The 12372-nt window shown below is 38.6% G+C and overlaps 2 protein-coding genes across 7 annotated transcripts in view; both read right to left on the bottom strand.

Moving 5' to 3' along the window:
• LOC146450496 (uncharacterized) overlaps positions 1 to 12372 on the bottom strand; it is a 174440-nt gene that overhangs the window by 96914 nt on the left and 65154 nt on the right. The gene's annotated exons all lie outside the window — the stretch shown is intronic.
• Positions 1544 to 3401, bottom strand: LOC146450500 (uncharacterized). Its single transcript, XM_085100346.1, is given in 2 exon segments — positions 1544 to 2423; positions 2425 to 3401. Coding segments are annotated over 2 exon segments (1500 nt in total). The 3' UTR covers positions 1544 to 1900.

Raw genomic sequence — 12372 nt, 5'->3', positions numbered from 1 at the left:
CTGGTGGCTTACTCCAGAGATGTGAAGGACTTATATAATTATTGAAGACACTTTTTGGGTGTGAAATGGCATGTTCACTTAGCGCTGAGTTGACTCTGGTTTCAAAAGGTTACTGGAAGATGTTGAGCGGCAGGGAACACAGAAAAATAGAGCGTCTTTCCTTACACTTGAAACTCAAAACATCTGTTTAGCCCCCAAATTTGGGCTTTTACAGTGAGTGAATTACGGTGCCATTCCAACTCAGAACCAGAAATTCGAGTATGATCGAAATTTTTTGCTGAAAATGCTTTCCTTGTTGTTGAGCTAATGCCGACATTTCGGCGCGCCATTGTTGAGCGCCCACAGCCCTTCCGATTGATCTTGTATTCCATTTCCAACTTGTCGAGTGTGGCACAATTAAGAATATCTAAAGTGCGTTCAACAGGTCGAAGATAATGGATAATATCAGAGCCACCCAAAGAGACTGTGTGAGAAACCCCGAATCACTCCTCTAGATCTAAGTGCGGATTTGCGTTTAGCGTTTAGGAAAACGGCGTCAACGAAAGATATCTGGTTTGGATGTCAACCTTTCAAGACGCTTCCATTGATTCTTGACTCGCGCTATTACAAATGCCTTGATTCCTCGAGAAGCGAGGTTAATAAATTTGTCCGGCCGAGCCGAAGGCGCGAGCAAGGCTAAGCCGCGCGAACGAATGAACGAACGAACGAACGAATGAATGAACGAATGAATGAATGAATGAATGAATGAATGAATGAATGAATGAATGAATGAATGAATGAATGAATGAATGAATGAATGAATGAATGAATGAATGAATGAATGAATGAATGAATGAATGAATGAATGAATGAATGAATGAGTGAGTGAGTGAGTGAATGAATGGCTAAGCCGCGCGAACGAATGAACGAACGAACGAACGAATGAATGAACGAATGAATGAATGAATGAATGAATGAATGAATGAATGAATGAATGAATGAATGAGTGAGTGAGTGAGTGAATGAATGAATGAATGACAGAGTGAGTGAGTGAATGAATGAATGTATAAATGAATGAATGAATGAATTAATGAATGAATGAATGAATGAGTGAGTGAGTGAATGAATGAATGACTGAGTGAGTGAGTGAGTGAGTGAGTGAGTGAATGAATGAATGAATGAATGAATGAATGAATGAATGAATGAATGAATGAATGAATGAATGAACGAATGAATGAATGAATGAATGAGCGAATGAATAAATGAATGAATGAATGAGTGAGTGAGTGAATGAATGAATGAGGGTCTGAATGGGGGGGTCAAAATGTCGGTTGTCGGTTAAAATTTCATTACTTTGTCGGTTGTCGGTTAAGATTTTTGACCTTTGTCGGTTGTCGGTAAATCTCAGTTAATAATTAAAAATACACGTTAATTATTCACATTTATTATGCAATTTGCCCAGTTTTAAGACTTTAAACTCTAGACGAAGTGTAATACTTGTAATAATTCATTATATGTTTTCACTTAAACCTCGTTAACGCTGTTTTTTTAATTTATCAACGTGCTCATCTACCCCACTTTTGTTTGCAAATCTAGTATACCGATAAAATTCACCAAAGCTTTTATTATAGATGTGAATTTGTTTCCTGTCGACTACGGGGCATCGAAGTAAATCAAGAGAGGTAAATTCTACAAAGAATGGAACACCCACTCTAGCGCCTGGGATAACTAATTTTAATTTGTAAGCTACGGAAGTCTTTTTTCCGAGACGTCCACAAAAACTCACTACACTTATTATTCAACGGCTCTCGTGGCTTTTCTGCGAGGTTTCTTTTTTTTCTCTTTTTTTTTTTGCCAAAAATTTGGTTGTCATACGTATCAATCTGCACCGTTAAATGGATTTTTTAACTGTTAGTACCTCTTACATGTCGAGACGCACAAATGCACGAACAGCCCTGCCGGATCGGGTAACACACGCTCTGTTGACAACCTCTGGATGTTCTTCAAAATCTGATTCCTCGTCATCCGAATCTGTCTCATACTCATCGATTTGTACTTCTCTGTGATCCTCAAACACCTCAGTAACATCCCCTTCGTCCACAAATTGTATGCTGACAACGCGTTGTGCATTTGCTGACGATACAGTGTTTTCTTCAGGATATCGAAGCCTCTCTTCAGACTCGTCGGTGTGGCGAACGGCGTAGACAGCTGGCGGCAAGGCCCCAGCCTTATCTTTTGTGGTCTCACTCCTAACCGTCCGTTGGCGTACTGGTCTGTAACTCTCTAGCCACTCTTTGATCTGTCCTTCCATCCCTGGTGTTATGTCCTCACTTGGCAAAGGTGTCATGGTAGCTATAGCAGAAAGGGGCATGGCGGATTGAGGTACCGGATAGTAGGATTTGTCATGCGTGTAGTACTTTGCTGCCTATCTAGATGTGCGCTTCCTTGCAAATTGTTCCAAAATCCTGGGCATATGTAAGTACCGTAAATGTCTCGTGTTTAAGGTGCGAAACAGCGTGTAAATTTTCCACTACTGTTGTGAGCAACGTTTCGAGCAGCAGATCATCTACAAATTGGGGGTTAATGTCCACCACGTTCTTGTATAGCCTTTCTATGCCCTTTTTAAGCAAAGACACAGATACTTGCGTCTTCTGTGATACAGTTCCCTGTGGACCATTGGTTGCAGACGTCTCGCTCAACTGGTAGCGTTCTTTCACCTTACTCACAGTGTCTTTTACATAGCTGTCAATCTTTGTCACGTTCTCTTTTGCTTGTTTCAAGGACACTCCGTCTGGTTTCATACCCTTAGAATGAATTCCAAAGGTATCGTAAAGGGAGCCAAGAATCCCCAGAAAAGATACCGTTTCTGAGAGGCTCGTCACTATCTTCAGTTTTCCAGCGGAAACATCTGTAACAAACAAGTTCTTGTCTACAGAGCATATCCCTTCGATTTGTTTGAATGAGCATGAGTCTTGTGTCCCATCGGAAGAACTGTTGTGGCCACTTCCTACCAAAGTCCTAACCGATTTATCATCAGGGTTGTATTGCATAACCTTTCCCGCCTTTGTATCAGTGTAAACTACCCTCCCGTTCAAGGTGCATACTTGGTTTACCTCAGAGCAAGGAAGAGTCGAGTTGCATACAGCTTTGGTCACTGTCTTTGCGCTAAGTTCACGTTTATAAAGCCCACCTTGGCTCGAGGCTCCTGAGAAGAATGCACATTGGTCAAGTAGAGTAATAGACAAAAGATTTATGATGCTGGATGGATAGGCAGTGAATTTCGTAGCATTGCCGTGAATGGTCACTCCATCAAATGTCAATGTTATCTGATAGACATATTGACTCTCGTCATCGCTACAAAATAACAAATCATTGCTTGCAGCATAGACAGCAGAAGGCTTACCAAGACGATTAGGATGCATCTGGACGTGTTCTGCACAGTCCGTGTTCTTAGAACTGGCACCCAAGTGGTCCTTAAGAACGGTTTGCTGTAAGGACCGACTAAGCGTATACAAAATAGAAAAAACCGATTTCCCCAAACTTTGCCAGAATAAAGGGCTTGGTGGACTACCTCTAAAAATATAAGTTTCATTTTGTTTAGAGCTTTATTTATTTTGGGGGAATTTTTTTAAGATTTTACCCATGGAGGCGGGCTAAAATCACGCCGAAGTAGGCACTTTTGTAGAAGCTCCCTTTTATACAAGGAGCCTTTTCTAGAAAAGATTAACCCAACAGAAGGAACAATTTTATTTTCTTAGATGACTAGCCGCGTTAAAGTTAAATAAAACGTAAACATGAATTTTTGACCAATTTTTTAAGTTGCGCCTTTTTACCGGTGATTATAACAACCTAATTTTGGCTAAATTCAAGGACAAAAAAAGCATTTGGTACATCGCTTTGCCCTACGAAACTACACTCCGGGGAAACATAATCATTTCAACTAAATATTGATCGAATAAAAAATTGGGGTAAATTAAACAGCGAGTTTTCAGAGCGTTTTCAAAACATGTCACTTCAGCAATTAAGAGCGACCTTTGACCTTTTATATCTAGGGGAAATATAAACGAGAGCTTATAAACCTTGACTTTCCTTCGCCGAAAGACGCTTATTTTTACCCTGCTGGCACATTTTGAGTAAAGGAAAACGACACATTTGAATTTGAAGTTATGTACTAGCTATGAAAGATAATTTGAAAAGCAAAATTAGCAATTCAATTCGACTTTGCGTAGGCGGTTCCGATTTGTTTACTATGAAATTGCGATTTTAAAGCCTGTTTACAATACAAATACGGCATCCACTACAAGGTAAACCTCATTCTACTGAATGATTAATAAATCCTTCTTACCTTAGAGATCTTTTCCTGCCTAAAAAACACGGTCAGTGTTCATTGCAAAAGTGTATTGACCGAGATCGCGGAATGCCTCAAGCCAAAGAACAAGTTAACGAAACCACAGGAATGCCAGGAGTACATTTCGTACGATGTTTATTTACACATTTCGGTATTACTATGACACGTCAATTCAAAACGCCTTTTTTTCTTTTCGGACACTAAGATGTAATATCTTGATAACTTAAAGATCACGTAAATTGAAAAGAGCGCCGTGTCCCGAAAGCTACCTTTTTTTTGTTCGTTGCCCGTTGTACTTGCTCAGTGTACAGTGGAGTTTATCGTGGGTGGCTACGACCACCGGAGTCTGTGGTGCTTATATATGGCTGTGTGTGAATATGGGTAGATTGTAGGGGGAACATGTGGTTCAAGTGTGAACAATTTAGCCAATGTGAAAAGCTTAATCCTTGCCAAGTGTACCAAATCCACGCAAGGGCATCTGAGTTATTGCAACACTCGAGACGCTATGTAAGACTGAAGCAAAGTTGTTATCGGCACGGGCAGGTATGTTTTAGTGCTGTGTACTGTGTATATGAATGCCCAACATAAATTAATTTAAAAATATTTACTTTCAAAACAAAGAGAGTTTTTTTTGCTTTCTTTTCCTTCTTTTTAAACGTTGAAAGTTACAATTAACCTCTAACTCAGCTAACGTGGTTAAATTTGTATATGATTTGCGTTTTTTATATCAAGAAACGTCACGGATCAGTAAGTTTTCGTTTATCTTTAAAGCTTGAACATCTTCTAAGGACCAATTTTTAAACCAAAACCCTTCTGTAGCGAACTTAACAGAGGTAAAAGGCCGCAAACGTTAGTAAACATTGCGATGTTTTCGATACGTTTACGAAACGCTTAAAATAATTTAATTTAATTAAAACTTGTTTAAAAGTCACGAAACAACTAAGCTACGGCAAACGTAGAAGCAAAAAGCTTTCTTGTTGCTTTATAAATATACAAAGCGAAAAGCTTCGCTGATCATCAATACTTAAGTCCGTGAAGAAGGATTTTTTGCCTAAAACCACAAAAGATGTACGGACGAGCATGATAGCCTTGTTTGTTTCACAAGAAGAGAACGTGACTTATTAGATTTGCGGGCCTCCAAGGAACCGAATGTATGTGACAAGAGAAATTGAATTTATTAATTCATTCAGGTCAGGGGCGGAGGGGTGGGGGGGGGGGGGGGGGGGAACAACAAATGTGGGCGGTGGTGAATAAAACATTAATGCATTCTATTTTCTATATGTTAAAATTTCCAAGGTAAAAAGCAAGGTAAAGTACCTGTAGTAATTGACTGTTTTACCTTCAAGGGCATTTTTGAGAAAAGCGAGAGTCACCTTGAGCTCACTATTTGACCGAGACATCGGGACACATTTGGTATCAGATGGCGTTCAAATAACAGGATCTGTGCCGCTCCCATTGGATGGGCATGGCATGAGACGTCAGTGTCAGGGGAGAAGGGAATATCATCTATACATGCTAACGGCTTTTTTGGGGCGTCTACAGACGGATTCCACCCAAGGCGCAAAGCAGAGTCCCTTTCCGTGTTAAGAGATCTTATAAAAGGGTGTGGTAGTTGTAGCACCTCATATTACTACTCACCCGAGACAGTCGACGTATCCCTATCTAATGACTATAGTTTTGGTTGAAGTTTATTGTTTCGTTATAATTATTACTTGTTTGTGATGCAAGGAATTTATTTCTATTTCTGTATCTTTTTTCACTTAAGACTTCGTTGGATTGACAGCAAGTGGTAAGATCCCAAGAAAGAAAAAATGGGTACAGCCACAATGTGGAATTAGCCTATATCATTCCCATTTTTATCGCAGTTTCCTAAATGTCACGGAGATCTGACAAGTCGCAACGTTTGTCATATAAAGGTAGTTCATTATTAATGGACAGTACAGTGCAAAACGAATCACTGTTAAATAAATAAAAAGAGCTGTGCGGTCCCGGTATTGTACAAAGTTATACAGTGGGATTCCTGTGGCTTTATTTGGTTAATAGTTTAGCGATCGGGCGGCTTAATAATTTTGCAATGAGGGCAGGCTATGTCTTTTTTTAGTCAAGAAACGATCTCTAAGGTAAGAAGGATTTATTAATCATTCAGTAGAATGAGGTTTACCTTGTAGTGGATGCCGTATTTGTGTTGTGAACAGACTTTGAAATCGCAATTTCGTGGTAAAGAAATCGGAACCGCCTACGCAAAGTCGAATTGAATTGCTAATTTTGCTTTTCAAATTATCTTTCATAGCTAGTACATAACTTCAAATTCAAATGTGTCGTTTTCCTTTACTCAAAATGTGCCAGCAGGGTAAAAATAAGCGTCTTTCGGCGAAGGAAAGTCAAGGTTTATAAGCTCTCGTTTATATTTCCCCTCGATATAAAAGGTCAAAGGTCGCTCTTAATTGCTGAAGTGACATGTTTTGAAAACGCTCTGAAAACTCGCTGTTTAATTTACCCCAATTTTTTATTCGATCAATGTTTAGTTGAAATGATTATGTTTCCCCGGAGTGTAGTTTCGTAGGGCAAAGCGATGTACCAAAATGCTTTTTTTGTCCTTGAATTTAGCCAAAATTAGGTTGTTATAATCACCGGTAAAAAGGCGCAACTTAAAAAATTGGTCAAAAATTCATGTTTACGTTTTATTTAACTTTAACGCCGCTAGTCATCTAAGAAAATAAAATTGTTCCTTCTGTTGGGTTAATCTTTTCTAGAAAAGGCTCCTTGTATAAAAGGCAGCTTCTACGAAAGTGCCTACTTCGGCGTGATTTTAGCCCGCCTCCATGGGTAAAATTTAAAAAAAATTCCCCCAAAATAAATAAAGCTCTAAACAAAATGAAACTTATATTTTTAGAAGCAGTTCACCGAGCCCTTTATTCTGGCAAAGTTTGGGGAAATCGGTTTTTTCTATTTTGTATACGCTTAGTCGGTCCTTACAGCAAACCGTTCTTAAGTCTTTCGCGCAAAACGGGAACCGTTCCATCCGTTGGGAGAGATAGTGCCTCTAAGTGCCTCAGAAGTTCAGCTCGTCGCTTAATATTATTTGAAAGCCTGGTTTTCAGAAACGAATAAATTTAAGGGCGTGTATAAATAAACGGGGTCTTTAATATGTTAAGCTACACTGTTGTTCATTCACCAATTAATCAGAAAGAAGCTTATAAACTAATTTACTCGCTACTTCTTTGTAGAGATTTTTCTTCTCAATTTTCGCATTCAAATGGACGGTGAAAAAGAAAAAAAAACATTCCGCTCCACAAAACAACAAACAAAAAACGGTGGAACCAGAGTTTAACCACGTTAATATTTGAGCTTAATATTTAACTACAGAACTAAAGTGATTCATCAAACTCCGCTGCACGCGTTCCACACTTACCGTTGAGCTCACTGCTACTTTCATCCGATATTAAATTTGGAAGTTCAAGCTGCCATTGCTCATCCGTCACAATTGCAAAATTTTAGCATTTGCTCGCAGGCGATTTCGCCAGGCGAAATAACTTTAACGAAAATGTGCCTGCTCCTTTAGTCCTAAAAACTCCGTAAGATGTTTTTTTAGTTCAGATACTCCTCTATGAGCTTCTTTGTCTACTGGGACCCTGCTTCGATGACGTTCGATGGCGACTTCTTCATCTTTTCGAAAAAAACTCACGATGACTTTAGCAATCCCAGTCATGACCCGACCGCATGAACAAACAGCGAGCAATAAAAAGACAACAGCAGGGCGTCTCGCCGGCTCGATTGTGATCCGCTGTTCTTGAAATGAGACAGCAGGGCGTCTTGTCAGCCCGATTACGAGCCGCTGTTCTAGAAATGAGCCCACGCTGCTCACCGAAAAGAAGGATCCCGTGGATTTAAAGTAATTTGAAGACGAGAAATTCTATAATTCGGCTAAATTTGGAATTAATGTGGTTACGTCGGGTGAAGAAGGATTTTCTGAGCTAGAAATCATCAAAATGCTGTTCTTTCTGAATACAAACATCCCTATCACGTCTGACTATGTCGGCTGTCGGTTAGAATTTATTTGTCGCTAGTCGGTAATTTTTTCAACGTTTCGTCGGTAGTCAGTAATTTTTTACGCCCTTTGTCGCTAGTCGGTTAACCCCATTCACACCCTCATGAATGAGTGAGTGAGTGAGTGAATGAATGAATGAATAAATGAATGAATGAATGAATGAATGAATGAATGAATGAATGAATGAATGAATGAATGAATGAATGAATGAATGAATGAATGAATGAGTGAGTGAGTGAGTGAATTGATGGGTGGATAGATGGATTGAAAGAGATGAACGAACAAATAAACGAATGAATGAATGAATGAATGAATGAATGAATGAATGAATGAATGAGTGAATGAATGAATGAATGAATGAATGAATGAATGAATGAATGAATGAATGAATGAGTGAGTGAGTGAGTGAGTGAGTGAGTGAGTGAATGAATGAATGAATGAATGAATGAATGAATGAGTGTTGAGTGTTGAGTGTTGAGTTTGAGAACTTTCTCGAGAAGACATGATAATGTTTTTGATGATGGCTTATTCTGGTTTGTTTTGCCTACGTCTATGTCTATATTCGTGGATAGGCTTGATACGTCCAGTGTTGCTAAATAACACTTTTCAGGTAGCTTTTAATGAAGTGTGTGCTGTCTTGTATGTATGACGGTAGCTTTTCCGATATAGGACGCAAAAACTCGTCCACATACGCTGATAACTTCTCCGTGTGGCTGTTTACGGGGGATACTACTGGTCTACCTGGATTGTTAACTTTGTGTATTTTGGGGAGCGTATAGAATGTAGGAGTTCTTGATTGTGCTGGCCTTAAGAGTTTAGCTACTACTTCTTCTTCTAATTCTCCGTCGTATACAAGTGTATCTACGCACTGGTTTATGAGCTGTTCGTGTTCAGGAGTGAAATCTCTCTCTACTCTCTTGTAATATACTTCATTGTCTAGTGGAAAAATGAATTGCTTTGGTAGGGAATTGACTACTTATTTTTACGTAAACGGTTACTGGATCGCCTAACAAGACTTGAGTTTGTACTGGCCGCCAAAAACTTGTTTTTACTGTGTAAACTGAAGGAATTGCAAAGTACTTGGCAAGTACACGTGGACCCACACGAACCGCTCTCAGTAGATTGGCATGTTATCGAAACGTTTATGGATTGATTTTGTTTTAAAGGTTCATGATTCGGAAAAGGATATATAATTATTCAAATCAACGACTGATTTGAGATCTTATGCTCGGAGGATTGTCAATATTTATGAGATCATTTGTCGCAAGGGAGTCAAGTAAATAAGACTCGAATTCGTTTATCGGTGATTCTTCACTGAATGCGTTGAGTATTTTGGCTGAAGTTTAAAATGGAATAAAGGTTATTTCAATACTCTACTTGTGTATGTAGACTGATTTTAATATAAGAGTTAACTGCTTCTTTCGTGGTTTTCTTTTATGATAATCCACTAATATTTTTCACAGTAGTTTGTAGCATTTATTCCCATGTTGTAACTAAAGCTTATGTACATGTAAACTCCCTAGACGAGAAGATTTTGATGCCGTGTGAGGCTTGCACGTGACAATCCACACCTTTGGCGAATGCCGCGTATCTCCCCCCGCAAATTTCAAGAATAAAAAAAAAAGACATTTTTTCAGTCCAAAACGAGAAGTTAACATGAATGTGCTTCTGACAATCAGCCAGTGTGCAATTCTTCGAGCTAGTTAAATTGGCTCGGTGATATTTTATTCCTGTTTGGAAATTGCTTTGTACGGCTAAAATTTGCTACCTGCCTCGCGTACTCCGGGCCTTTAAGGTCGAGTTTTAAATTACGCCTCCAGCGTTTAATCAAGAAAATACTTACTATATTGCCTTCTGTCGGAGGTCTACTGCTGTAACAATTCAAAACTAAAGGTAGATTTCATTACAAAAGGTTGCTATGCACTGGAATGACCGTTTAAACTAAGAAAATTTGGCCCTTTCTAGAGGTTGGAACTCAGGCACTGATAACCGTACAGCCCTTCAATTGCCGAGCATTTTGCGGGATGGATAAATTCTTGTGGCATTTTTCATGTGGAAATAGAATAATGGAAAATTTGACAATATCTTTGCCATTTTTCTTTTTTTCTTTTTTTCATTTTTTGAACAAAATGAAAAAAAATGAAAAAATGGTGTGGCTAAATATCCTTTTTTCATTTTTCTGTTTTTCTATTTTTGGGGGAAAAACGAAAAAAATAGAAAAATGATCTAGGACTCTGAGATTACTTTATTATTCTCACTTTTCAACAATAACAAAAAAAATAATAAAGAAGCAAAATAGTTTTTGAGCCGTTAACAGTATTTTTGTATTTTTGAATTTAACGTCAAAATTAGAAAAATGGAAAAATGATCGATTTTTCTGACCATTTTCTTCTTTTCTATTTTATTCTGTACTTTAAAATATGTAAATATGATAAGGATAAGTAATATCTCCTTTTTCCGTTTTTGTTAAAAAAATCAAAAATTAGATTGGCCGAAGTTTGCACGGACCAAAGTGCTGAAGTAGAAGATAGATAGACTGATAACAATTACCATGTAGCTAAAAACGCAGTTAATCATTGACTAAAGCAATTATAGAAGTGTATTAAATTTTGCGTGTTTAATTTTCGTGGATCCTAATTTTAGCGAGTCTTTAATTTCTTCATTTTTTACAAATCGCGAAATTAAAGTCTCGCGAAAATTAGTACGAATAAGGTAAACGTCAACTGTATTTCAGCATTTCGCCAGCAAGTCCTAGAAGAAAGTAGCCGCGCATCGGAGTTAACAGCACAGGGGCACGTGCTTATCCCGTGTTTTAATGAAGTGCAACTTGTGAATTAGGATTGACGCAGGTTCGACGTTTGCTACCACGCTGGAATTAAGTCGACTCTTTGTCGAACCTATTTTTAAGAAATTCGACGCGACTTAGATTCGACGTTTGCCCTAGGCCTAAGAGGGAAATATGTTTAAGCTAGTTATATCAAAATGCGATAGCATACTCCTCAACAACAAAACCTTTTTGTCAGTGACCCCACAAAGATCCTAGTAATCGTTCTCGACAACACTTAGTAGTGGAAAAGATGTGGGACAAACCGCCGCAACCTGAGAAGCAAGTGGTTTTAACACTGCCTTCGAAATCGTGCTTTTAATGAACTTTTTTCTGCGGTATAAAAACATGAAAGACGAAACAACACACTGGATTTGCTAACTCGTACAAAAAACCTATTTTATAGAAAAAGCGCATGAATGGTTCAACAATTGCTCAAATTCTTTTGACCAATGCAACAATAGGGCAGTTATCCAGGCACAACAATTGAAGGAATGTACTTTGTGAACCAGTTTAATCACTGATGTCGTCCGTCAAACGAAGTCCTGTCAACTTTTCAAAAGTTTTTAATTCTACATTTGATTTTGATAACTAGTAATCGGAACGTCTTATTTCGACTCCTGATAGGAGCACTCGGATTTCCTTTTTTCCGAGTATGCCTACGTTATTCAAAACAAATTGTTCCGGAATTTACACTTTCCGGCATTGTCTGGCACGCAGTTTCAGCGGGAGTCAATCTAAATTTCCATGCTTTTGTCCGACGTGTCTACGCCGACTTAAAACAGTAATAACTTACCCTTTGCGTCGCGTGCGAGGAGCGAAACATCTCGGGTCCGAGTTTGGCCCTGCAAGCCGTCAATAGCAACAATTTTTTAATTTCTCGTCACATTTGTTGAAAGGTTTTTACTTGTGACTTCCCCAATATTGATAACAAAGACTTGCAACCGTACACCAAAAACCTGTTAGCCCAATATATTGAGGGTTCGTATCCTCATCCTCGCTCTTAAATGTCCCGAGTAATTTTGAAGAGAATTAAAGTTTTCTTTCTAAGTCTGTCGCCTTTGTAGGGCAGATGAAGCTTTTACCTTCCGTCTCAGCATGATTTTAAACCATGCACACCATAGTTGCACTCAAAACACTCAGAAAAATCGAAACATGCTTCGAAAGTACGGG

This window comes from Pavona decussata, unplaced genomic scaffold, assembly GCF_977016875.1.
Source record: "Pavona decussata unplaced genomic scaffold, jaPavDecu1.1 SCAFFOLD_455, whole genome shotgun sequence".
Lineage (NCBI taxonomy): Eukaryota > Metazoa > Cnidaria > Anthozoa > Scleractinia > Agariciidae > Pavona > Pavona decussata.
This window is presented reverse-complemented; position numbering and strand designations above follow the sequence as displayed.